The 26774-nt window shown below is 38.9% G+C and overlaps 1 protein-coding gene and 1 long non-coding RNA gene across 11 annotated transcripts in view; one reads left to right on the top strand and one right to left on the bottom strand.

The window, feature by feature from the left end:
- Positions 1 to 235: 235 nt before the first annotated feature.
- brdt (bromodomain testis associated) overlaps positions 236 to 26774 on the top strand; it is a 49475-nt gene continuing 22936 nt past the window's right edge. For 3 of the 10 annotated variants that reach the window (XM_008109254.2, XM_008109248.2, XM_062977996.1), the window contains exons 1-9: positions 1122 to 1384; positions 3776 to 3921; positions 13531 to 13777; positions 17324 to 17461; positions 21955 to 22084; positions 24475 to 24644; positions 25414 to 25758; positions 26093 to 26221; positions 26581 to 26754. In XM_008109254.2, the coding sequence (XP_008107461.1) occupies positions 3848 to 3921; positions 13531 to 13777; positions 17324 to 17461; positions 21955 to 22084; positions 24475 to 24644; positions 25414 to 25758; positions 26093 to 26221; positions 26581 to 26754 (1407 nt within the window). In that variant the 5' untranslated portion in view covers positions 1122 to 1384; positions 3776 to 3847. Of the gene's footprint in view, positions 334 to 1121; positions 1385 to 3775; positions 3922 to 12247; positions 12270 to 12585; positions 12606 to 13530; positions 13778 to 17323; positions 17462 to 21954; positions 22085 to 24474; positions 24645 to 25413; positions 25759 to 26092; positions 26222 to 26580; positions 26755 to 26774 lie in introns of those variants that run through there. The other 7 variants (XM_016993172.2, XM_062977997.1, XM_016993173.2 and 4 more) reach the window with 7 other exon arrangements.
- LOC134298315 (uncharacterized) overlaps positions 17730 to 26774 on the bottom strand; it is a 40475-nt gene continuing 31430 nt past the window's right edge. The window contains exon 2 of the long non-coding RNA XR_010005329.1: positions 17730 to 20435. This is a non-coding gene — a long non-coding RNA (uncharacterized LOC134298315). The remainder of the gene's footprint in view (positions 20436 to 26774) is intronic.

The following is a 26774-nucleotide window of genomic DNA, read 5'->3' as shown; positions in this document are numbered from 1 at the left end:
TGATAGGTTCATTGTTAGGTGGCCATAAGTCAGAAATGACTTGAAGGAAAACAACAACAAGAAAAGAGAATTTCAGCAGACCCTTGTTGGGATGTTCCTTTTACACAAACAGAGGGCCCTTCCAGACAGGCTCTATATCCCAGGATCTGATCCCAGGTTTTCTGTTTATCCCAAATTATCTGGCAGTGCAAACTCATATACTCCAGTTTAAAACAGAAAACCTGGGATCAGATCCTAGGATATAGGACCTGTCTGGAAGGGCCCAGTGAAGATGTTGGGAGTCCTCTTTTGCAGTTGGTCACTGCAAAAAGAATACAAGGGCATGCAGGACAGGTTGGTTACTTACAACACAATTCTATGCCTGCTTATGCAGTATGAAGAGGTCTCATGGGTTCATTGAGTTCACTTGCACTTACTCTCAGATAAAAAGTACAGAGCATTTTGGAGAAATGAAGAGTGATCATTGAAAATATGAGTAATGCATACCGAGTTATCATATTGATACTCATTTACCCAATAAATACCAATGCTCTATTACAAAATTTGGCTCTTGATTTTGAGAATGGTCCATTCGTGTCTTTTTAAAGATAGAATTCAAAACAAGTCAAGGTGGAGGGGGTCTGAAAACAGACTCATGGAGACAAGCAGCCTTGTTAATTTCAAAAGTTATCACAGCCACAAATTTATAATTAATATATATATGATGCAATAATAAAAGAAAGGAGTAACCCCAGGGGTAGGAAATAAGCTGTGTTGTTTGACTCCTAACAGCCCTAGTCAACATAGCCAATTATGAGAAATTATGGGAGCTGTAATCCCAAACCTGTGGAGGGTCATGCTCTCTCCATCTTTGGATTAGTACTGGTGATTTTGAAATTTAAGTGCAAACATAAATCTGCTGACTTTGTAGAAACAATATGATAATCGAGTCTTCCTTTTGAGGAAACTTTCTGCCTCACATCAACACTAAATCTTAAAAATAGCAGAAGGCTCCACAATCACCTGACTGTAAGTAAAAGAGTTGTTGGCTTTGTCCTTAAATAGAGTATTATGGGGTGAGATTCTACTCCCCCAGAAAAGCCTTACCTATGCGACTGAGACCATAAACTCTTATTTTCCAGCCAAGAAAATTTGTAAAACCACCAGGTCTTTGTTCCAAAGTAGATTTCTTACAAACTCATAAAAAACTGAGTAGAAGCACCTGAGAATTCATGAAAGCCATCAGCTGTGGTGAGCCCTTATCTGCCTTGCAAAGGGTGGCTTTGAACTCATAAGAGCGACCTGGACTTCAAAGCAAAAAAGACAACTCTGTTTCAAAAATCAGGTAAAGAATGAAGCTTTATTCTTTTAAAAGAGCCTCTACAGAAACCTTGGGAAAGATAAGGTAAGAAACAATCAATGTATGTATTGTTTTAGTCTGCAGGGTGTGTGTTTTATGATGGACCAACATTATAGAAATATTCTTTTGGTTGACAAAGAGCTTTACGTGAAACTTCATAAAATCAAACAGTAGTAGGATTGGTGTGGTTCTTCAGCAGTCACTAGACAGCTTCCCTAGCTTCCCGGGAGTTATAGTTTAATAACATGATGATGATGATGATGATGATGGGTTGCCGAAGGCCTTCATGGCTGAAATCACAGGGTTGTTGTGTGTTTTCTGGGGTGTATGGCCATGTTCCAGAAACAATCTCTCCTGATGTTTCGCCCACATCTTCCCGAAGGGACTCGGGGCAGCTTATATGGGGACCAAACCCAACAAAAATTATAATCTAAAACACAATTAAAAACATAATAACACATAAACAATCTAATTTAGATCATTAAAAACAGCAGAATAAAAACATCATAAAAATACATCAACAACCAGTAAACCAAGACCTCTCAAGCATACATAACTCCCTTCTGTGATATATCCTTTTACTGAAAAACTATCTGGGATTTGCAGCTCTACAGAATACTTAAATGTACTCTAGATTGCCTTTTGGAGTTGCCACCTCCTTTTCTGGCAACATTATTGTGTCCTTAAAATGTTGACAAGAAAGCATCATTTGTCAAAAGACTCTTCTCTTGGCTTTGCAACATAACATTGCAGATCACACTGTCATCACCTGATTTATTTTGGCTGTCATTCCTAAGGTATCTGGAAGACTCTGGAGTCTTTCTGGTAGCAATTCTTTCAGTTATCCTTTTACTCAAGCCTTGTATTCTCTGTGAATGCTTGCCACTCTTTAGTGCTTCCAGAATCCTGAAAACTGTTTTCCAAAATAGTAATTCTTTTCAGCTCTTGTAATTATGTCACCAGAAACTTTGAGGATCTGTTTGCCATTTGTGTTCTATCAACCCTGCTGATGAAAATATCTGACTTAGAAATCTTTCATTTCCTCACTGTTCTGAAGGCCTAAAAATGCATATCCACCAGTTTATTGAAGAAAACCATATCTCTAACTATGTATATATTTACATATTTCCATCATTCACTTTCTAAGATCAGTTTCATGGCCAATTTCACCTCTTTGTTGATTTTGAGGAAAATAAATCCTTGGCTGGAGTGACAGAGAGAGAAAAAAGCAATTACATATTTTGGAAAAAGTCGAATATGCTCAGATTCTTCTGGGTGCAATCTTTTTATGATCCTGCAGTTCAAAGTCTAATGTCCAAATATGGGCAAGAATTTCTATTTTATGGCCCATCAAATGTAACAAATTCAGAATTTCTGGTATAATTATGGAGCTTCTTCAAATAAACTCAAGTAACGTGATGAATCAGACAGCAAAGCTTCAGTATCCTTTTACAATTTGATTGAACAACTCTTACTCTAGTACAAAAGGGGAGAAAGGACTTTAGTTATACTGTCCACACAATATTGGATTCTTATTTCAACACTCTACTGAAAATAGAAGCATGGATTCTTTAAATATAAACTTATGTTTTGGCCGTAACTATTGTGGCTTTTTAAACTAACCAGGGTTTTAAATCAAGATGTGCTCTGATTAATATGCCAAATTAAGTGAGTTCCTTGTTTGGGATACATTGAAAATGAAACTGAAGAGATTGGGGATGAAGTGCTGGATCTGGTGCACAGAGAGGAGATGTGGGGAAAGAGCTCATAAAATATGTTAACATACACAAATTTACAGCAAATATAAATTGTCACCAGTCTTAGGAGGAAAAACAAACACCAATTTTAGAAAGACCTTAAGATAAGCCATGAAGTGTAAACATGCAAATGTGAGTAGATCAATAGGTACTGCTCCAGCGGAAAGGTAACAGCTCTCCATGCAGTCATTCCAGCCACATGACCTTGGAGGTGTCTACAGACAACGCAGGCTCTTCAGCTCAAACGGAGATTACCACCAACCCCCAGAGTCGGACACGGCTAGACTTAATGTCAGGGGAAAACCTTTCCTTTTGAAGTATATCCATCACTGCAGGACAACTCTACATTTACATAGACTTCAGCTGTATTATAACGACATCAAGCAATGCATTCTATGCAAGTTCAAGCACCAGCCACTTTGAGTAGTAAACCTCACGAAACTTGATGTGACTGGTTTCTGTATAAACATACACTGGATTAGCCTGCTTCAGTGTTTATAGCTGTACAACTTAACTCAGTGGAATATGCACCAAACATGTATTTCACAAAAGGTAGAATGCATGCATCTCTTCCACTGTTGCCTGCCTAATTGCCTTTCTTTGTTGCTTGACTGTTAAAATGAAGTACAAGTAATCAGTCTATCATTTTGTGAGTGGTTTTGTGATGCTACTTTTACAGGCCAACATGAGTGGAATTAGGTGGAAATACTTGTGAAGTATGCAGGTGTTGCCATTGTGACAACATGCTGACATGATTAAAACCCACAAAAGCAGATGTGAAAGTTCTGACCTGCTCCCAGAATTTGTATATCAACTCTTTAACAGGTAAAATACTGTGACAAGAATAATGTAATTATTGTGATAAGAATCATCCACTGTTTCTCTTTGTGAAGAAAAGAAAATTGGATGGTATTAAAAATGAACATCCAATGTGAAAAAACCTATTTTAACTACATATTAAGCCAAAAGTTTAGCCTTACTATGAACTTGGAACAATGCACACTTTCTCTTACACTTGTGAGTAACAGAGGCTGCCTTGATAGAAAATTTATGGGGTTTTTTGGTGTCCTTTTTTTGTGAATCGGAAAGGGGGATTTTTTAAAGGCCTTAACTGGTGTCTGAAATAAGTATCTAAGGCAGCATTTCTCAACCTGGTGGTCGGGACCCCTGGAGGGGTCATGAGGGGTTTCAGAGGAGTCGCTAAAGACCATCAGAAAACACATATTTCTGACGGGCTTAGGAACCCCTTTGGCAGAGAAGGCTGAAGATCTCTTCACCTGTCCTTCTCTTCCTTTTTGGAAACAGATGGCAAATCCTCCCACCAAAAGCCCAGTGTGCCCAATTCTGTAGTTGGTAGAGTTCAAGGGGTTCTTTGATTGTAGGTGAACTATAAATCCCAGCAAATACAACTCCAAAATGTCAAGGTCTATTCCCCCCAAACTCCATCAGTGTTCACATTTGGGCATATTGAGTATCCGTGCCAAGTTTGGTCCAGATCCATCATTGTTTGGAGTCCACAGTGCACTCTGGATGTAGGTGAGCTACAATTCCAAAACTCAAGGTCAGTGCCCACCAAAGCCTTCCAGTATTTTCTGTTGGTCATCTGAGTTCTGTGTGCCAAGTTTGGTTCAATTCCATCATCGGCGGAGTTCAGAATGTAGGTGAACTACAACTCCCAAATGACAAAAATCAATCTCCCCCAACCCCATCAATATTCAAATTTGGGCATATCAGGTATTTGTGCCAAATTTGGTCCAGTGAATGAAAATACATCCTGCATATCAGATTTTTACATTGCAATTCATAACAGTATCAAAATTACAATCATGAAGTAACAAAGAAAATAATTTTATAGTTGGGGGTCACCACAACATGAGGAACTGTATTAAGGCGTTGCAGCATTAGGAAGGTTGATAAGTACTGATCTAAGGTATGAAAAGTTCAGTCCTGTTTTGTCCATTTAGAAAGATGATAGTAGCCCTGTGGTCACTTGAAATAGATGAGACAGATCTAGATGGTGGTATTATTATTAATGGCCAAACATAACACCTTTAGGTTTGTGCAAATTTATTGCCCCCATTCCCGCCATAACCCTTGTTTTTGAAAATCGGTAGGCTGGTGTCCTTTAGCTAGTTTAGGTGCTCTAATAAAGAGCCAAACAAGATTGAAAGTTAGGACTGAGAGAAAAAAACTTCCTAAGGGGAAGTAGTACCTTTGTAGCCAAGAAAATTTCATAATTGTTGAGCTGACTCAACGTGATTTATCTAATTTTGAGACAAATATTTAGGACAGGATGTTCTCAGATCAGCCTAAGCAATCATTCTGAACACTTACGAAGTACTGTACTTGATGTAGCAAATATTGTTTCCTCCTAACCAAATGATTCATTGCACAGGCACCAGTTAGCATCTTCACTTACTGCACTGTAGTGTATTATGTCTGTTGTGACTTCTTAATGGAGTGGCCATGTTTAACCTATATTTTTCCTAGTGTTTCAGTACCTTAATAATTGCTTTGAATTAAATCCTGTTAGGTTTTTGATAACATTTTAATCCTCACTTAAATACAAGTTTGATTTTTTCCCCTCATGCTACTTTGTTTCTTTGCTGTACCCAGAGGCGGTCCAACCATAAGGCGAACTAGGCACTTGCCTGTGGCGCCATCGTCCCAGGGGCACCATCGTCCTGGGAGGAGGGCACCACTCTCCACCTTCTTCTCTTTTGGGCCTTCCTGTAGCCACACTGGGCCTCCCGGTGCCCGTGCTGGGCTTTCCGGCCGGCGCAGACCCACCTTTGCACCACGGGAGCCCACCTTCGGGGCCTTCAGAAATTGTGAGGTCTACGAATCTTGTGCCTTAACTTGGATCAAAGATTGGCTATTTCTAAAGAACAAGAAAATCTTAAATCTAGAAGGTTTCGACCTAAAAGCCGACTGGCATTTATATATATGGCACAAAGCAGACAAAAACAATAAGAAAATATTCAGAAACCATATAATAAGAACTTCACTAAACAACATATGGGAGAAATATAAAATAAGAATGTTCACCAAAACTCCAATGTGGCTATCGCCACTAGCAATAACTCAGAAGAGTATCCAAAGCAACATAAACTGGCCCACATACAGAGATGTCCTCACAAGTCAAGAAAATGAATACGTACTAAAATCACAAGAAGAAGTATTGAAATCATTCGGTCACTTATCATGGATGCACTACAAGCAAATAAAGGAAGAATATATTAAGGATAAACAAGATGGCTTCATGAAGAAAGACTCAGAATGGGACAAAATTCTAGAGTCTGAAAACAAATTAATTACAAAGATATATAAGAAACTCTTGGAGTGGAATACCGAGGAAGAACAAATTAAGGGAAGCATGGTGCAATGGTCCAAAGACATAGGAAGGCCTATAAGATATGAGGAATGGGAATCAATCTGGAAGAAAAATATAAAACACACATATGCAACCGACTTAAAAGAAAATTAATACAAAATGATTTACAGATGGTACATCACTCCAAAAAAAAAAGCCATTACAACAAAAATAATCAAATAAAATGTTGGAAGTGCCAGGTGAATGAGGGCAGTTTCTACCACATGTGGTGGTCCTGTCCCGAAACAAAGAGGTACTGGAAAAAAATCCATGAAGAATGTGTAAAAATAATGGGAAAGAAACTACATATGAGACCAGAACCATACCTATTGGGCCTTAAAAATTTGAAATTGAACACAGATGAGGAAAAAATTCTAAACTATCTGGTTATAGGAGCCAGGATTGCCTTCGCCAAACTATGGAGAACAAACCAGATCCCTTCAATCAATCAATGGCTATTAAAAGTATGGGAAATAAAGACCATGGACAGACTAACCTTCCTGCGGAAGAAACACCATGGACAACCAAGAAAAGAAACTGACTGGTCAATATTTGAAGAATACATAAGGAAAAGACGGACATACCTCGAAGAAATTCCACAAGAACAACCAGAAATATACAAATCTAGCAACACAACATGTCGCTTCAGGAGGCAAACGGACCCCCCACCCCCCCACCCAAATGGACAGTTACCCATGGACTAGCCGACACCACAAGGGGACTACTCTCTGACATCCAAAGACTCAACTGACTCTCCCGGTGTGATGACTCATGGGCCATGTAGTCCCGTTCCTAGTACTATTGTGGCAGATGAAGAGGAAAACTTGGGTTTCCCACCGTTTCAGCCTGAATTGGAGCCCTTGCACCTGCAAGATGTTTGCCCACAAGAAGTCAGCCAAACAAGCCTTGAGCAGAAATCTCCCCCTTTTTCTCGCCGGGATTATTATAATCGAGATAGAGGCGCTAGGGAGGCGATTCGCAGAAGCGCCAGGATTGCTGCCAGACAATTAGCTGATTAAGCCTGTTTCCCTTGGGAAATCTTAAGGAGTCATGCATCTGGACACAGTATGGGTTTCGTTTCTTGTTCCCCAGGGAAAGTGTTCCTTGGCGGGAAAACAAGATCCTATATAGGTGTTTACCCACAAAGAAATCCTTGCGGAGTCAATTCGTCACCTTGTGGAGTGAGATCGTGTGTGGACTACGCTACTCCAGTCCCTTGCCTCCAGGACCAAGTTCTAAGCCTTGTTTCACGGACCTCGTTCTTGCATCCAGCTTTCCTTGTTTCCACGGACCACGCCACGGACCTCGTCCTTGTTTCTTGCCTCTTGTTGCCACGTATCAAGCCTTGTTGCCAAGAATCTAGTTTGCTTCCAGCCTTGTTGTCAAGCTTCATTGGACTAAAGGACCCTGTCATTTCCCCACACTTTGCCTGGCAAAGTGTGTGTTTCGGTTATTGGATTATAACTTTGGACTCTAATATCACATATTGGACATTGTTTTCCTGGACTATATTTGACCTTTCCTGAAAGGTCTACTTCTGAACTATATTCTTCACTTGTTTTTATTGACTTTATATATTCCTTTAATAAAGATATTAGATAGATTCTGGTCTCTGCGCATGGTTATTGGTGCTCTGCAGCCTGGGTCCTGACACCCGGGCCTCTCTCTAGCCCCCTCCCCCCTCCTACCCTCCTAAAACCCACCCCCTTTGCTTTTGTTTCTCCTCCTTTCCCCTTTTTCCTCCCCCCTCTTCTATAACCTCTCTCCCAGCCCCACCCCCTCCTCTCTACCCCCTACTTCCCTCTCCCATTTTGGAACCCCACTATTTTAAACCTGTATGCAAAAATACTTAATAAAAATTATTTTAAAAAAAAGAAATTGTGAGGTCTGTGGGAACTTGGAAGCTAGGTATGTGGGGTTTATATATCTGTAGAAGGTCCAGGGTGGGAGAAAGAACTTTTCTTTGAAGCAGGTGTGAATGTTGTAATTAATCACCTTGATTAGCATTTAATGGCCCTGTGGCTTCAAGGCCTGGCTTCTTCTTGCCTGGGAGAATCTTTTTTTGGGAGGAGTTAGCTGTCCCTGATTGTTTACTGTCTGGATTTCTTTTGTTTTCAGAGTGTTGTTCTTTATTTATTGTCCTGATTTTAGAGTGTTTTTTTTTAATACTGAGGGCTATCTGGGTTATCTAAGTCCACACTGCCCTATATCCTTGTTCAATGTTTAGTGCTAAATTCGCAAATATAGTAATTCCTACATAACATTACCATGTATTTAACTGCTTTTTCTATTGATTTGTTGTAAAACATGATGTTTTGGTGCTTAATTTGTAAAATCATAATGTAATTTGATGTTTAATAGGCTTTTCCTTTATCTTTCCTTATTATCCAACATTTTCGCTTATCCAACACTTTTATTTTTCAGTGATTGGTTTGGGGGGGGCACCAAAATTCTGTTCGCCTACACTTGAAAAATATCTAGGGCCAGCTCTGGCTGTACCTACTGAGTAAATGGATCAGGGAAGGCTTAGACTTTATATTCAATCGACCAATGGTGTTAACTAGCTAACAAAACCTCAGCTTTGTAAAGAGTTGAAGCTATTTTAAACTGCTTTAAACTTTATATACACTTGAGTAAGAAAGGAAGCAGGAAATCAAGATGCCTTGATAAAATAATGGCAATGGGTAGCAGCCGGATTGCTCATCTGAGTGGCATACAGGGAGCATACAACTCCCCTGTTGCGCCAGCTCCACTGGCTGCCAGTCTGCTACTGAGCACAATTGAAAGTGCTGGCTTCGGCCTATAAAGCCCTAAACGGTTCTGGCCCAGCTTACTTGTCTGAACGTATATCTCCCCGAACCAATTAAGATTGTCCGGGGAGGCCCTGCTCTCGATCCTGCCTTCCCCGCAGGCACGATTGGTGGGAATGAGAGACAGGGCTTTCTCAGTGGTGGCCCCTCAGCTATGGAACTCCTTCCCCAGTGACGTTAGTTGAGCCCTCTCCCTCCTAGCCTTTAGATGAAAAATAAAAACTTGGTTGTGGGACCAGGCTTTTAGTGAATAGGGCAGTGTAATGACAGATCTGGAAAATATGGAATGACTACGGAAAGGCCTGGACCATGATTGTGGATGGCATGATTTCTGATGTAATTTAATGTTTCAAATGTTTGATATGTTTTTTTAAATCTAATTTAACTTTAATTTTAATGTCTGTATTATATGTTTTAAGGCATTGAATAATTGCCTTCATGTAAGCCGCCTTGAGTCCCCTTGAGGGTAGAGAAAGATGGGTTAGAAATAGAGCAAATAAATAAATAAATACATAGGCCATCCAGTCCAAAATAGTTTTAGTTTTCATTTCATGTTTCAAAAAAATGAAACTCCAATCTCAACTTTCTTTAATAACTCTTGAAAACTACTTTATTTGGAATGAACTGAAGCAATGGTACTCCATTAGTGTAATTCTGAAACAATTCTGATCGCGATTGGTAGAATCGACAAAGGCTAAACTGTTACCAGGATCATGGGATCATTTAATAGTTTGGTTAAAACAGATTTATGTAATGAGCCTTGCCAATGGATCTTTATCTTAAAAGTTCCCAATAAATCTATTTTATAGTTGTTTCTCAGTACCTTAGGTGTAATATTCACAGCTGACAACTCACACCATACACCTGAAAGAGAGGTAGATGCTTGACTTCACAAGCCAGGTTATGCTCCTGCCTATGAGGAAGCCAACTCTGGAACCCAATGGGCACTTTGCCAGATTAATAAAACATTTAGAGCCTACAAGATTTCTCTGAGCAAAATACAGTTCAGACTTGGTTCAATCAAAAAGGAAAAAAAAAAAACCTCTGGCTCTCGAAATGTGAACTTGAAGCCAGAACAGAATAGTAGCAGTTACAAGTAATGATTTTTAAAAGCCATTCAATCTTGGATTGATCCAAGTGAATGAGGGATGCCCAAGCAGAACATCAGCTTTCTGGATTTCTAAGCAGTTAAAGGCATTGATCAAAGCACACAGTCTTCAGCTCAGAATTGGACCCAAGTTGGGTCAAGACAAACAGATTTTATGTCCAATTAGAAGTCAGAAGATTCTTGATCAAATAAATATACCTCCAGATACTTGTAATGAGTATGATATTAATGGTTCTTGGGTTAGCTTGAATTGGTATTTACAGTATTACAGTATGCAGTTGGCCATACTGAAAGAACATTTCCTTGTTCTTTCTTTTACTATGCACATATCCAAAAAAGTTATTTTTATTGTTTTAACCTCTCTAACAAGCCTGAGCATAATCTTTGTGTTAACTTTTCTGACTTTATGCTTATATATGCTGACTTCATTTTAATACCTCCTTGGTGATTTCCTCCCTTTTCCATTTCTTGTACTTTTATATTTTAGTTCAAAGTTATTTAGATGTCCATCCTTATTTCTTTAGACACCTCCAATATTTCCTCCCTATTGGAACTGTTTGAAATAGTCAATTTTAAGGAAATCCAGTCCATCGTGACAACCCCAACCCTCACCACATTTTAGTATTCTTGACCATAAGCTCACATCCAGTATTTCCTAACATTTACTGAAATCAACTTCCTTAAAATCAAGAATGGATTCTGACTACACTTCCACCTAAGGATACCACTATTTCCATCTCATTAGTGAGGCCATCACTGTTGGTAAGAACCAGATCTTAAATGGCCATTAATCACCTTCTGCCACCTTTGAGACAATGTGTAAGGCACATGAGAAATTTATTAGATTTGACATGCTTGGAAGAGCTTGACTTCCAGAAAATATCAGGATATTTGAAATCTTCCATTGCTACTCCTTTCTGAATGTTTGGTCATCTGTTCTAGGAAAGCATTGTCCAAGTCCTCAGACTCCCATAATGGCATTACTATTGTTTCTGAGTTTTTACCAGATTCTCCCAACCTAGCTTCCTGGATTTAGGTCATGGATCTCTTCAAAGGTGTAAACATCTTTGACATATAATGCTACTTCTCTTCTTTCCTTCCTGTTTGGTCTACTTTTCTGAAGTGAGTTATGCCTCTCTATTACTGAATTCCAATCATGAGATTCATCCCACTAGGTATCACATTTGCTTTGCTGTGTTCATCTTGTTTATTTCCTATGCTCTCAGCATCCAGGTATAGACATAAGAATGTGGACCATTCCTTGTAGCTGCTTATTTCAGCTTTTTCACCTCCCACTGTGAGGGCTTGTACTATTTGTCCAATTATCTCTATAACAGTTGGCCTGTTATCTCCAGCACATGATAAACTTCTTCATTCCAGAATATTATCTTCTTCCCCCACATACTTCAATTTAAAGCCTTTCTGGTTAGGTTTGTGAGACTTAGTACAAAAAAAATCCTGCCAAGTGCTCTGGGGTTCAATACACTCTTTCAAATCAGCTACATACCACACAGACATTCTCTTTATGCCATCTACCAGAATCCAAAGAAACCTTTTCCAGCCAATCATTTCAAGTTCACAGACCACATCATCAATTATATGGTTATGTTGGTGCTGTTGTTCTCTGATTCTAACATTTTACACTTGGATCTTGCGACGTCATCATACAGACTGATTTGTCCGTTGTACGCTGCTTCCTTGCCCCTTTCATGTGGAGCCTATTACACTACGCACATCTACTTCTGGCTGGGCTCCATGTGAAAAGGGAGAGGAAATGGCATACGCCACCACTGCGGCAACACATGAAGCTTCCTGTGTTGCCTTTGCTACAATGGGGGGAAGCTGGCCTGCGGATGCTTCCCCCCATTGGATGGGGCCAGTGGTAAGTTGGACGATGCGGAGTGTGAGGTGACAGTTTCTCCACACCCCCTGCTGGTACCCCACAGATTCGCCACAATGTGTGGCAAATCCCTCACTTAATGTGATAAGGTCCTCAATGACTGTTTCTTTAGTTAGAGAAGGTCCTTTTGAAAATCATCAGGATTCACCCACCCTTTTTAAAGGGAAGCCCAAGACTCAATACATATTGTATAGCTAATGACATGATGAATTATGGAGCTCTTGACTAGACTTCATAAGCCAGCCTGAAAGGTTCTATGACAGTTGGGAAGACTGTTAAGAAATCTAGAAGAATAGAGAGAAATATGAATGACTAAGGGTATGTGTATAAATTGCTGGTATCTCGCCCTTAAAAATAGCCCTGAATATAATGCCTTTTAAATATATATTTAGCCTATGCACATTGGAAAAGCATTGGGTTTAGATTATTTGAAGGACCATCTCTCTCTATGAGCCTTTTAGAACTCTGCAATCATTTGGGGAGGGCCTTCTCTCTGTCCCGTTCAATTGCGTTTGGTGGGAACAAGCAACTGGGCCTTTTTGGTGGCTGCTCCCAGACTTTGGAACTCCCTCCCATGGAAGACCCAGCATGGCCGCATCCCTTCTTGCTTTTTGGAGGCAGATGATGAAGACATATCTCTGCCCTGCTGGAGATGTTATGGATAGGATTTGAGGGGGATTAACTTTTAGATGTAATTTTAATTATATTTTAACTGTTGCATCCATGACACAAATATTTAATCGTTTAATTTATGTATTCATCTTTTTTAAAAAAACATGGGTTGTGTCATGTTAGCCATCTTGAGTCCATATGGGGAGAAAGGCAGGATAGAAATGAAGTAAAAAATAAATATATTCCTGTCCTGTTAGTGAAATCCCCCATTCATGCTGATACCTTTGAATATTTTGCAATATCTTGCTTAATGGGGTTTTGTTATCCAATACCATTACTCAAAGCATGTGCTTGTGCTTGCAGTGAATATGTAACATGGATGCTCTTCAGTGGATGTTTCTTGTTGCAGAAAGCTAGAAAGACCCCCCCCCCAAAAAAAAATACTTGAGAAGAATTTGCTGTTTTGATAGCTTGTTTTAAAGAAATATTTAGTCACAAAGAACTATGGATTAAAACAAGATATGGTAATTCATACCATATTCCACTTTCCACCCCAACTGTAAAATATCATAGTTTGTCTGGAGCAAAGACCAATCAACAGAACTTTTTTGCAACTCTTTTTACTTTACAGATCTTCTGCTGAAGACATTGACCTACAAAGTAAGATAAATGCACTAGGAATAAAAATGACCACCCCAACCCAACCTCACTTGACAATAGTTAATCCTCCGCCTCCAAAATATATCAATGTCCAAGGAACTGGCCGTTTAACAAATCAGCTTCAATATCTGCAGAAGGTGGTCATGAAAGCGATGTGGAGGCATAGCTTTTCTTGGCCATTTCATCAACCTGTAGATGCTGCAGGTTTAAAACTTCCGGTAAGAACCTACTTGGTGTCCTTGTACATAAATTTTGGGTAATATTTTAACAAAAATAAAAATGTGCATTTCAAGGTGTGATTGATCTTTATGAAAGTTCCTCAAATGCATTGTGAAGAGATTTACTTTAACTCTCTTGTTAGTTCCACCCTTGATAGACAACAGTAAAGTATCATTTGCATACAAAACAAGTATTAACAATTACACTATGTAACAAAATTTGAAAGTATTATTCCTGTTTAATTATGTAGTATTTACTTTGAAAGTAGTTGTTATACTTGAGTCCCCTTCGGGGTAGAGAAAGGCAAGATATAAATATTGTATGTAAGTAAATAAATAATACTCCAGAACCGTCATTTTTGTGGCTGCCACAAACTATGTCGAATTGGTTGAGACTCAATGAGATATTCAACTTTTAATAGGTCGTACATGACCAAAACAAATACCCCTTTAAAAAGTTTATTGTGAGACTGCAGGAAATGTAAGATAATACAAAACTGAATAAGGAAAAAGTAACAATTGTTTTTATCTCCTGTTTTGCTTTAGTGTTTCCTATTATAGGAAATCACTAGAACCAAAACAGCAAAAAAGAAAATGAAAAAGTTGTACCAATTTGCTATTTGCCCCAGCAAATAAAATCTGGTCCCTTTTCAATTAATCATATGATGTTGTAAATTTTTATTTTTATTTTTTATTGTTTTTATTGTTTTTATTGTTATTTTAAAGCTAAGTGTATTGTTTTAATCTATTTCTGTAAACCGCTCCGAGCCAAACTGGGAGTAGCAGTATACAAGCCTAATAAATAAATAAATAATTTAGCAGTTTACTGAAAGATTGTTGTCAAGTCATAATTGGTATTGGTATTTATCAGTATTCCAGCCCTTTTCTCCTATATCTTTTTAGCTAAACTTCAAAATATATATTTAGTCTGTGAACCTTTTTGGCTAAAAATCATTCTAGGCCTTTGATCTTTTCAGTGAAGGCTAAACCCCTCAGACATGTTTCTGTTTTCGTGACAAACTCAAATGGTCAGTTTGTCCAAAAGTGCTTTCAAAGTGACTGTCACCTTACATTTCTGGTGTTGGATTTCAAGAGAAACTGTCACTTGAGGTTAATATTAGAGGTCACTCACTCAATGTACTTTTAAAAATGGGATCTACCCTTGGGCCAGTTCTGCCTGTTCAGATTTCTGAGTCAGACATTAAATTGTATTTCATCTACATGTACGAACACTGTATCGCCAACTTTTGACATGCAAAAGATGACCATTTGGGAATATAAACAGGAGGAAGGTGGAGGGAGGAAAAAAAATGAAATATGGAATCATCTCAAAGACTAACCAGTCTTTATTTTTGCACAAACCTTTGTGTTTACAAGCCTGTTTATTTGGATTTCAGAGTGCTATTAAGGCCTCAAATATAAAATGTATTTATACAGTTTTGGAGGTGGGATAAAAAGCAATAGGATCTGGAAAGATGCAAATCATGACCCTGGTGCTAAATTTTCAAAAGACTTCATGAGACAATACAGATTTTTCAGATCTTTACAGTGCTCAGTTTGTGTTGGTGTTGAACGCATAAATATGCTTACTGACATTCAGTTTTCCAGAATTGAAAAGTATCTCTGAGAACATTCCTTTTTATTACATATTTTCTAGGGTACCTGGCGTTGCCTGGGTTATTTGAAAAAGTTAATGTTTCAATTGTACAAAATGGATAAAGTTGGGGATTAACTACAACTCACATCATGCCAGGTTAACCCTGAGAAACTCCCATCCATACTTAAAGTTTGTTACATTGGGCAAATTTGCTCTGGATGCATGGGGTTCAATGTGCTCTCTGGCTTTACAGTAAACTACAACTTCCTCTATGGTGAGTCAGTGCCCTCAAACCCCTCCAATAGGTTGAGTTAGTCATGGGGGTTCTGTGTGCCAAGTTTGGACCAGGTCCATCATTGGTGGAGGTCATAGTTTCCCTGGTCGTGGGTGAACTACAACTCCCAGAAAAGAAGGCAGTTCTGCCCAAAACCCCTCCAGTAATCAAATTGCATCATATCAGGTATGCGAGCCAAGTTTGGTCCAGATCCATCAGTGTTTGGGTTCACAGTGCTCTCTGGATGTAGGTGAACTAAAAAGTGGTTTCCTCAATCTGTCAAAGAAATTAGGAAAAGCACAAAAATGTATGAGCAAAGAGCTTGGAAGAACTGATCATGCATTCTTTTGGTCTCGGCTTGGTATAAGCTAGTTAGGAAAGGCCAGATATATGAGTAAAAGGTTTTTTCATTACAAAGAAGAATACACACCTACTTTTGTTTTGATTTCTTGATAAATTTGCATTAACAAGGGTTATCTTAAATGACGTAATGCTGTTTTTCATAGTGAATCAACAGAGCTTTTATGTAAATACACAAGGTAATAAATTCCTGTTCATATCGCTGTACTTTAGGGGGAAAACATCACTTTAGAACATTTTTCCAAGGGCTTCTTTTCTCATTTCTACAGGATGCTAAGAGTTAAAGGCCAACTGATTTCCCAAATTAGAAGGATTTTTTAAATTCTAATTATCTGTAACGTCTCCAAAGTGAGCTATCTTTTGGGGCACTGAAGCAAAACTACAGTGCTTTTGTGTTTCATTTGCTATTAGCACATTACAAAGCATGATGTGGAAGAACTATCAATCACTGTAGTGTAAGAAGCACCAACTCCACATAATCTCTTAATAAAATTTGAAAAACACTATTTGTTTGGGTTAAGATGTCATAATAAACCATCATGTATTTTGATAGGAACCATGCTTAATACACAATGCCAGAGCTCATGTACCCTTTCCTTCTCCTTCCAGCTCAGTTGTAAGAGCCTGGAATCTTTTGCTTCTGTTTTAGATTAACTATAGCTTGTCATGATTACTGAACCCAATGGTTAATTATGGGAATAATTTGAAACACAGCACAGATCTGGCTTTTTTCAATAAGTCATAATTAAAAAATAACCACAGCATAGGGTTGGATCCAATATTAAATCGCAGTTCATTGAAATCGGAGACTTCCAAGCTTTTTTAGATACTGCTGAAGGGAGGAAAGGTGTGTACAAGCCCAGATGTGGCCTGATAAATTCTGGTTGCAATAACCTATGGTTTATTATTATATTACTGAATACAGCCTTTGTTTTGAAGATGAGAAAAGTACAAACCTTCTTAAAAGCTATTTAGTGTGACGGAAAAATGTGCAAATCAGGAGGTTCCTTTATTCCTCTATCACTTTAGCTATGACCTTGCTACATCTTGGACAAATTACTCTTCTGTGTATCATAGCTTGCATTTCACCATCTCCACATGGTGGCACACATCTGCCACTATAAATGAAAAAGATGTTGGTACTATCCTAATCTTTTATTATTATTTTGAAGGTTTTATTAATGGCAGGGCCTCTTTTAATATACAAATAACAAGAAATACATTGTCAGTATCCTAGGCTAGAAACTGTGCTCTTTAAATACAGAGTAGTCTGATGGTTGTCTCTCCCTTCCCTGTTTTCTGTTTTTAAAAACAGGATTATTATAATATTATTAAAAACCCAATGGATTTGACCACCATTCAGAAACGCCTGGAGCATAACTATTACACATGTGCAGCGGAATGTATTGAAAACTTTAAAACAATGTTTGCAAACTGCTATTTGTACAATAAGGTATGTAGAATATTAAAATCCACATACTTTGGATTTATTTAGTGGTCTGACTATGCTATTTGCAGTTTTCTAACACTAGCAGAATATATGTTGGCACAATAGGATGGAGAAAGCAAGTACTGGAGCATCATGAAAAAGGTAAGAGCACGTCTTCTAATACACTGATACCTGTGTTAACAACTTGGGTGTGTTTCTGAGTTTTACTTATTTAAAAGAAAATTTGGTACCCAAGGCAAAAATAATATGGAAAAAATAGAGCAGTTCAACATGTTTCTGCAAATCTTTTATTCAAAAGTAATTGAAGTACCACCGTGACATAAGAGATCAGACAACAAAATATGGAACAAAAGGCTATTTAAACTGCAATCAAGAGCAGGAAAAAAACTAATCTGGAGGAAGCAACAAAGAAATAGGTCATGACAGAGAAATGGATATTACCCAATGACTGCCTCCTCGTCTACCTCTGGGCGAACACCTGACCCCAGGGGCAGTCCACTTAATGGCTTGCTGACTTGGATGGTCATTACTGGAAGTTCAACATGTTTCTGTAAATCTTTTATCCAAAAGTAATAATCTCCGCATGTGAAATGTAGCAACCAAATTGGATAAGTCTTGGATAAGTAAACAAGAACATTTGAATCTTATAGACACCAGTTTAGAGCTTTTCCCAAAATGTAGGCATTTTCATTTTGGTGTCCGAACATATAGATTTCTGTTTCATTGAAACGGTAAATGCTTTTAGTGTGACAGGCATGTCTGCTTTCCCCCTTTCCCTCTTTTTTGCTACTTGTGCATGCTCTGTAAGGCATTCTGGCAGCAGCTGCTGTTTACCTTGCCTGTTGTAAGTAGGCACGCACAGAAGTACAGGCACTACAGCAGAATTTCATTTTTTCCCTGATCAAACTTTTATTGCACAGTTTACTTCAAACACACTGTTGCAACCCAACACATGAAGTTGGTAATCTTGCCAATGCTGCTATATTTAAGAAATCAGGCAAGGCTGGGAGAGCATAAAATGACTTTGTCAGAGGTTTGCTAACCTAGCTACGCCTGACTTCATTTCCTGGCTATTGCTCTGTATGACATTTCCTGTCTCCGTAGATTGCTTGTAAATAGATCCATGAATGCACAAAACAAGCAAACAAGACCAACATTTAAAAAATCAAAACAAATACTAACATTTGTAACTTGGGGGCGGGGGGGTGGGGTTGCTTGTAGATTGTGCAACTGCCTCAGTGCAAAAACTGCTGAACTTTTCCAGGAGTGAAAACGCTTATTTTATTACTAGAATATTGGTGGGGAACTTCTGGGTCAAGGGAGATTCAGACCATACATGACCTGCAACCACATTTTCCCTCACTTGTACTGAGCAACAGGGAAATGTCTATAGTTCTTATCACACTATGCTGTTGTGCAGGGTTATACCATTTGAAAACCAATTTAACTGTACTAGTAATGACAGCTGTTGTTGACGTAGTGTATAATATCCTTGCTACATTTGTACTGCAATAGCATTATCTGCCAATTTACATCTGCACTAATGCTGTTATCACCACTCCATTTGCCCTGCCTTCAGCTTCATGATTGATTTGCTTCAGTATTTTTTTTTAATATACTGTAGTTGTAATAACATTATTGTGGCACAACATCATTATGGTCAGCCCACTGCTTCCCAAATCTCTCATCGTGATAGGTAGCACAGAAAGAAAAACAGACTTGTATGACTTTCTCGTGTGAAAAATTAAAATGCTCATCCCACTCGGTTTCAGACCATCTTGTTAAAAACTGCTCGTTCCTACCTTTTAAACTATGATAACACTATTACAGCATGACATCATTGTTGTGTATCCATCACTGTCAAGATCTGATATTGTGAGAGATGACAAACAGGAACAAAAATAGGACATGCCATCCTCTTTCCTGTGGAAAAATGTTTTTATTATGGTATGATGTTATGCCATAATAGTTTCAAGTTGTGTTATCCAAAAACCTTTCATTTATACTCATTAAACCATAAAAACACTATTATGGCATAACATCTTGGCATTATTACACCATTAGCTTAAAAAAAATAAAAAGTAACACTGCGTAATAAGAAAGCAATTAAAAACCTTTAGAAAACATCTCTATGGAGTACAGCTGTCTAAATAGTGGCTTTAAATGGTTTATAGGTAAAAATAGCATCATTATTGCACTATAGCGGCAAGCCATTTACTTTTTTATTTTTAGAAAAATCTGAAAAAGGTTTCAAGAGTTTCAACCATAGAATATAGTTATTTTCTTTAGACATTTTGTTCTCTGTCCAAATGATGGAAGTGGTTGGAGGTTTTGCTGCTGAAGATTTTGCTGCTGAACCTCTTTCAAATGGCAATAGTACTAGGGATTCTTTTTCTGGGTGTATCCTGCACTCAAAAGGAGGAAGCAGTTAATTGGTTTCCAGTTTTCTTCCAAGCTCAATTCAATGTGTTTGTATTGACCTGCTAAGCCCTAATGACTTGGGGCCAGGATATCTGAAAGATCTCCTTCTTCCATATGAACCTGCCAGAAATTTGAGATCTTCATAGGGGACATTGTTTGATGCCCCCAGTACCTTGTGTAACAGGGATTTTTCTGTAACAGCTCTTTGGCTGGAGAACTCCCTACCCAAGGAGGTTAGGCGGGACCCAGCTATTTTAAGCTTCCTACAAGAGGAAAGACCGAAAGGCCGCAGGTTCAAATCCCTGGAGCAGAATGAGCGCCCACTGTTAGCTCCAGCTTCTGCCAACCTAGCAGTTCGAAAACATGGCAATGTGAGTAGATCAATAGGTACTGCTCCAGCAGGAAGGTAACGGCGCTCCATGCAATCATGCTGGCCACATGACCTTGGAGGTGTCTACGGACAACGCCAGCTCTTCATCTTAGAAATGGAGATGAGCACCAACCCCCAGAGTCAGACATGACTGGACTTAACATCAGGGGAAACCTTTACCTTTACCTACAAGAGAAAAACAATTATATTCTGTATGACTGAAAGTGCTATTTTGAAACTCAATTCTGCATTATTTTTAGACTGCTTTTAGAGTAATGCATTTTTAAAATATTTCTATCCTTAAAATGCTTTAATCATGTTTTATTTGATCATTGCTATGTGGGCTGGGAAATTACATATATATTTTAAACAAATATTTTCTCTTTTGGGAAAACTCCTTTGATGCAGTGGTTCCCCTAGAAATCTGGTGCAGAACAGGAGCTTGTTTGAGAGCTAATGTTGCAAGCTCTTGCCTTATTCTCAGCCTGCACATATGTTTAAATTAAACCTCCATCACTGAAACATCATTAGTCTCCTCTCCAGTGACTTCCTGCTGACAGAGTCCAATTTCTGTTGCTAGAGGCCTTTGCATAAATTCATATATGCTCAGAAATGCATGATACAAAAATCACATTTATTAGTGTAATTACTGGAAATATGATGGCTATAAAACTCGTTAAATAAGAGATTTTTAAAAGATGAAGTAAACAAAACAAAAAAATGTGGGTCGGGTGGGGATAAAACCAGGACATTAGCATGAAAATAAAAACCAAATTCAAGTAGTACTTCCCTTCTCTCCCCCAACCCTGGCACCAAACATTGGGGGGGGGGGGCAATGCTAGACCAAAACTATCTGTATCTTTCCAAGATTCTGCCAATCAGAGATCTGGGAGAAAGCAGTTGACGGTATGTGTGGGAAAAACCTGTAACAATATCTTGAAAACATTACTTTCGAACTGATATCATTGCCTGCATTCCCTAGCAAATGACTATACTGGTTTGGGTATTCTGGGAGATATAGTCCTCAAAAAGCAATGTTTACAAGCTCTTTATAAATCTTGGCTCAAGGACTGGGTGGGAATGCTACACAAAAGAGTACTATAGATTAAGGGTGCATCTACACTGCAGAATAAATAGAGTTTGACATCACTTTAATGGCATGGCTCCATGCTATGGAGTGCTGTGAGGTGTAGTTTGGTGAGGCACGAGCACACTTTCGCAGGAAAGGCTACAGACTTCGTAAAACTACACCTCCCCTGGTTCCATAACATTGAGCAATGGCAGTTAAAGTCGTGTAAAACTGCATTAATTCTGCAGTGTAGATGCATCCTAAGACAAAACTAATGAAGAGCTAAAGTGCAGTGAATGATCTACTAATAAAAAGCAGTTTGTTGCAGTGTGTCTTCAAGTCCGTTCTGACCAGTAGCAACTCTAAGGTGAAACTATCACAAAGAGGTTTTTGGACAAGATTTGTTCAGAAGGGTTTTGCCTTCCTCTGGAGCTGAGAGAGTATGACAATCTCCAAAATCATCCCATGGGCTTCATGAACAAGTGGAGATTCCAATCGTTAGCATCCATGTTTTATATTTTTAAAAGCCAGGGGTGGACATATCCATCGCCCCTTATCTGAAAGGCTTCAGTCAAACCCGACACTGAGTCTAGAAGTATTGCAGCTGTGTCAATTACTATGTGTTTTTTTTTTCAGCCGGGTGATGACATTGTTTTCATGGCTCAGGAGCTAGAAAAAGTCTTTATGCAGAAAATAGCACAAATGCCCCTCGAAGAGAAAATAATTGTGATCAATCAAGGAAAAAGAAAAAGGAAAACTACAGAGGGTAAGAAAATACTTAACAAAATGTGTTAGAAGAAATTTAGCACTTTGGGCTGGAGTAAGATATGAACCAAAGATAAACTCCACCAATTCCAGATGCCTGGAATAAAGTATATAGCCACAGTAAAAAAAAAATTGCAAATTAGGATCCTGGGTTTGTCCAGACTGGTCAAGTATGTTGAGACATGGCAGTTTTTATCCCTGTGCTTACCGCTTTTATTTCTGAGGTTCAAACAACCTTTGTCTTATATTGGTATCTTTTCTGGTAACTCCTGACAATTTTTTAATTGCCTTAATTTTTTCTTGTCCTGGTACATTTTGAATTCAGTATCCACATGTCTAGTGCAACTGCTTCTAGTTCTTCCCTTGACATGCTAGGGAATAGCTTTTTACAAATTGTAAGGCAAAGGGGGAGCTATTAGAACTGGGGAGCAAATGCATGCCACTTCTTGTCTTTGGTTTTAAGGCAGTATAGAAACCCACACTGTCACTGCCGCCACTGCTGTCCTATGACATTTTTAATAGGGACTTACAAGCCTCACTTCACATTTGCAGTTTATCTCAGTCTCACGAAGCTTGCCCAAGGTGAGCCTTAAAACTTTCTATTTAAAATGGCATAGGGCAGAAGCAGTGGCAGCAAATAATCCACAAAGAATCAAATCTGCAAAAATTAAACTTTCAATTGTGGAGGATCAACTTTATTCTCTTCAATTATGAAGTTTCATGACTGCCTCAGAAAATGATTACCATGTCATGGGATTCTTGTTTTTTTTAGCCAGGTAAACTATGACTAAGGAGCCCCGGTGGCAAAGTGTGTTAAAGCACTGAGCTGCTGAACTTGCAGACCGAAAGGTCCCAGGTTCAAATCCCTGGAGCGGAGTGAGCGCCCGTTGTTGCTCCAGCTTCTGCCAACCTAGCAGTTCAAAAACATGCCAATGTGAATAGATCAATAGGTATCGCTCCAGCGGGAAGGTAATGGCGCTCCAAGCACCTCCTTGGAGGTGTCTACGGACAACGCCAGCTCTTCGGCATAGAAATGGAGATGAGCACCAACCCCCCAGAGTCATACATGACTGGACTTAACGTCAGGGGAAACCTTTACCTTTTTAAAACTATGATGAATGCTTTTGGGAATTCCAACTATATAAGGATAACTAAAGTTACAGAACAAACACTGTTTAGACTGACAATGTTGCCTACTGAAAAGGTTCTCTGACATTATTTAGTGACTGTACAGAAGTCTGTAGTTACTGTGAATATCTTGAATGGACTCTGGTTCTTTGTCTTGCATATTAATAGTGAACATTCTCTAAGCGCTGATTGTTATGTGGTGAAAAGGTGTGAATGTATGTAAATGCGTGCACACATGCACATAACACAAAGTCTTTGAAGAACCTCAAGGTTTGAAAAAGTACAAAGATCTAGAGAAAAATAGCATCATAGGCTGATCAAAAATGATTGACTGATAGCTGAACATGTCCAACACACTAAGGCACAGGTTGGCAATGCTGGCCTAAAGATAAGCAGACTTTTAAAGTTTGTGTCTTAAATAACAATCCTTACATGAAAACAAGATATAGCTTATGGTCAAGGTTTCCCAGCCGTGACAGTAGACCTGCTGGCAAAGGACAAAGGAACTATAACTTCAGTTTCTGAAGCATTGTTGAAAGTAGGCATGTGCATGAAATTCCTTTCTACCATTTCTACTGTTTCTTTCGTGTCTTCCGTTTCTTCAGAAGCATGAAACAGGAAGCCCACTCCTCACACGAAAATCTGCTTGACATGAAAGCCTGCTTTTGTATGTATCTGAACTTGCCTCCTTGCCTTGGAAAGAGAGTGCGTGTGTGGCGGGGTGTGCAGGCATGCAGGCATGGAGCTCAGCTTCAGGCATGCTCCAGGCCTGCCTGCACCTCCCCCCCCCCGCCACATACATACACACACACTCTGAGTGTGGTGGGGTGTGCAGGCAGGCAGGCCCAAGTACACCTCCAGCTGAGTGCCTCTTACTCTAGAGCAAGAGGCACTTGGCTACAGGCACTGGCAGGCTTTTCCTTGGAATGTGTGTGTGGCAGGGCGTGCAAGCATGCCCAGAAAAGCACACGTGCCTGCCAGTTCCTGCAGCCAGGCACCTCTTACTCTACAGTAGAAACAGAAGGTGCCAGGTAATAAGAACACACACCGGAAAGGAGAGCCAGTGGGTGTGAAGCTCCCCCCAATAGTGGTCCGATTTTTGGGCCCCAAAACAAAACAACTGAAAACAACCCTCTCAATTTCAGGAGGCTTACAAAAAGAATCAGGGCACCCAACAAAAGCCAGGACATGAAACGGGACAAGATTTCCCCCGAATGCACATCCCTAACTGGAAGTTATTTACTATTCCATTTGTTTCCCTAGTTGCTGAGCAATCTGATGCAAGTATCCCACAAGCTAAGCAAAGTCAACCACCAAAGCCACCTAGGAAAGTTAGGCAGTTTCGGATGACAGTGCTGCAACAACACACCCCAGATCCTTCACCTGAAACCGAATCAACAAATGTAATGTCAGCCACTGAAACAGGAACTAAAGTAAGTGATTTTAAAGGGGGAAAGTTGCTGAGCAGATGAACACTAATCTGAACAAACACTGTATTATAGAGTTCACTGTAATGCTAAACTATGGATAATTGTTAAGAGTATGAGATGCAGTGAGATTTGGAGTTATGCATTTCTTTGGCAAAACTGTGGTTTGGATATTACTGGATGAACTGGACTTTTTAGTACTTCTTTTTATGTTTGAATTTTAAGAACACTTTAACTTACAGCTTGATTTATATTTTAATAATATAACCAGTGCAAACAGTATATCAGTATGTATAACTTAAAGTATTTTTATCAGTGATGTTTTTACTGGCAGATGTTTTGTAAATGCACCAGAAGCTGTCTTTCACCTCAGATGGTATATATTACTGTATAAACAGATAAATAACTATCCTATCAATTTTTTCCACCCCCAATCTTTCAACTTCTTAAAAAGATTGCTGATAGTGCAATTTTTACATGTCTATTCAGATGTAAAGTTCCACTGAGAGTCCTTATGCTAAAGTTAGTGGTATATAGATTCCAACCTGAATACATTCTGAAAAATTACCAGCCAAAATCTAAATTCCTATAGAAGATTGCTTTGGACTGGAAATGAATGAGATGAACAAACAGCCCAGCTGCATGTAAATCATAGTTAGATTTATGGGCATCGTATCTGAAAACTTTCTAATATAAATTTCAAATATTGCAATTCACCCCTTAGTTAAAACTTGGATGTGTTTTAATTTTGGTTTGTTGTTTTGTTTTGCAAAAGGGTGTGAAACGGAAAGCTGATACCACTACTGCAATTCTCACAGCAAGCAGTGAATCTTCTCCTGCGCCAAACGAACCCAAAATTTCAAAGATCATCTCCAGAGAAGTATGTGAAGAGCTTCCAACAAAAAAAGGCTTGCCGGATTCCCAGCACCCACCTGAACCCACAAAAAATATTAAGCTCACGGAATCATTGAAATACTGTAATGAGATCCTTACAGAAATGTTTTCAAAGCAGCATGAAGCTTATGCCTGGCTTTTTTATAAACCGATAGATGTTACAGCCCCAGGGCTTGAGGATTATAATGATGTTGTGAAATGTCCTATGGATCTTGGAACTATTAAAGTAAGTGAGTTGTGGCATCATAAATGTAGTTTATTATCAGTCATATGAATGAATTATGCAGCTGTTATAATATTAAAACACACACTTTTGGATCTTCAGTGGCTGCAAGTCTATGTACTATATCTAGCATAAAAAAGGAACAATATGTAATAGGTGGTCTCAGCTGGCTAACCACAGAAATTTCTTCAACTTGTCCAGAAGCATTCTGGATGTGATATAAGATCTATGGAAAAAAGAGAGGCCATTATCAAGTGGTTGTGATTGAGCTAGATAAGAGTAGTCTGAATATCTTGTATCTCAGAGTTTGAATCTATAGTCCTTTTATTCTTCACAGAAGAAAATGGAAAACAATGCGTATAAAGACACACAAGAATTTGCCGCTGATATTAGGCTAATGTTTATGAACTGCTACAGATATAGCTCTCCTGACCAAGAGGTGGTGACTATGGCAAGGAAACTTCAGGTGAGTCTATGAAAATGCATTTAATAACATAACAGTAATCTTGCAGGATTTGACTATTTAGTTGCACTGAGGCCAACCAGCTGTTTATGAGAGGTCCACAGGTGAGACATGAGTGCAATTGTGCCCACCCTAAAATACCAATAAAATACAGAATGTGTTTTCAGTGCAACACAATATTTTACATTAAAATTATAAAACTGCTGAAGTAGTAATGGCAACTCCACAGTTACAGGCAGGATACCCATAATGAAGTATATGGAGGTTGCAGCCCTCCTACATGTTCCTCATCCCTGTGCTAAAGAAATCTAACCCTTTTATCATGTCAGAGTTTTAAAGTTACGTAATTCTCTTCCGTTTAGGATGTTTTTGAGATGCACTTTGCCAAAATTCCCGACGAACCAACATCTCATAAACCTCTCTTGTACTCCACTGCAAGGCCAATGGTATCTATTTCTAGTGAAAGCAGCAGTGATGCCTCTTCTGAGGACTCGGATGAAGAAAGAGCAAGACGACTTACGGAGCTCCAGGATCAGGTAGGTGACAATGCTCATAT

This window comes from Anolis carolinensis, chromosome 4 (genome assembly GCF_035594765.1).
Source record: "Anolis carolinensis isolate JA03-04 chromosome 4, rAnoCar3.1.pri, whole genome shotgun sequence".
Lineage (NCBI taxonomy): Eukaryota > Metazoa > Chordata > Lepidosauria > Squamata > Dactyloidae > Anolis > Anolis carolinensis.
Note: the sequence above shows the minus strand (reverse complement) of the source record. Positions and strands in the feature narration are given on the sequence as shown.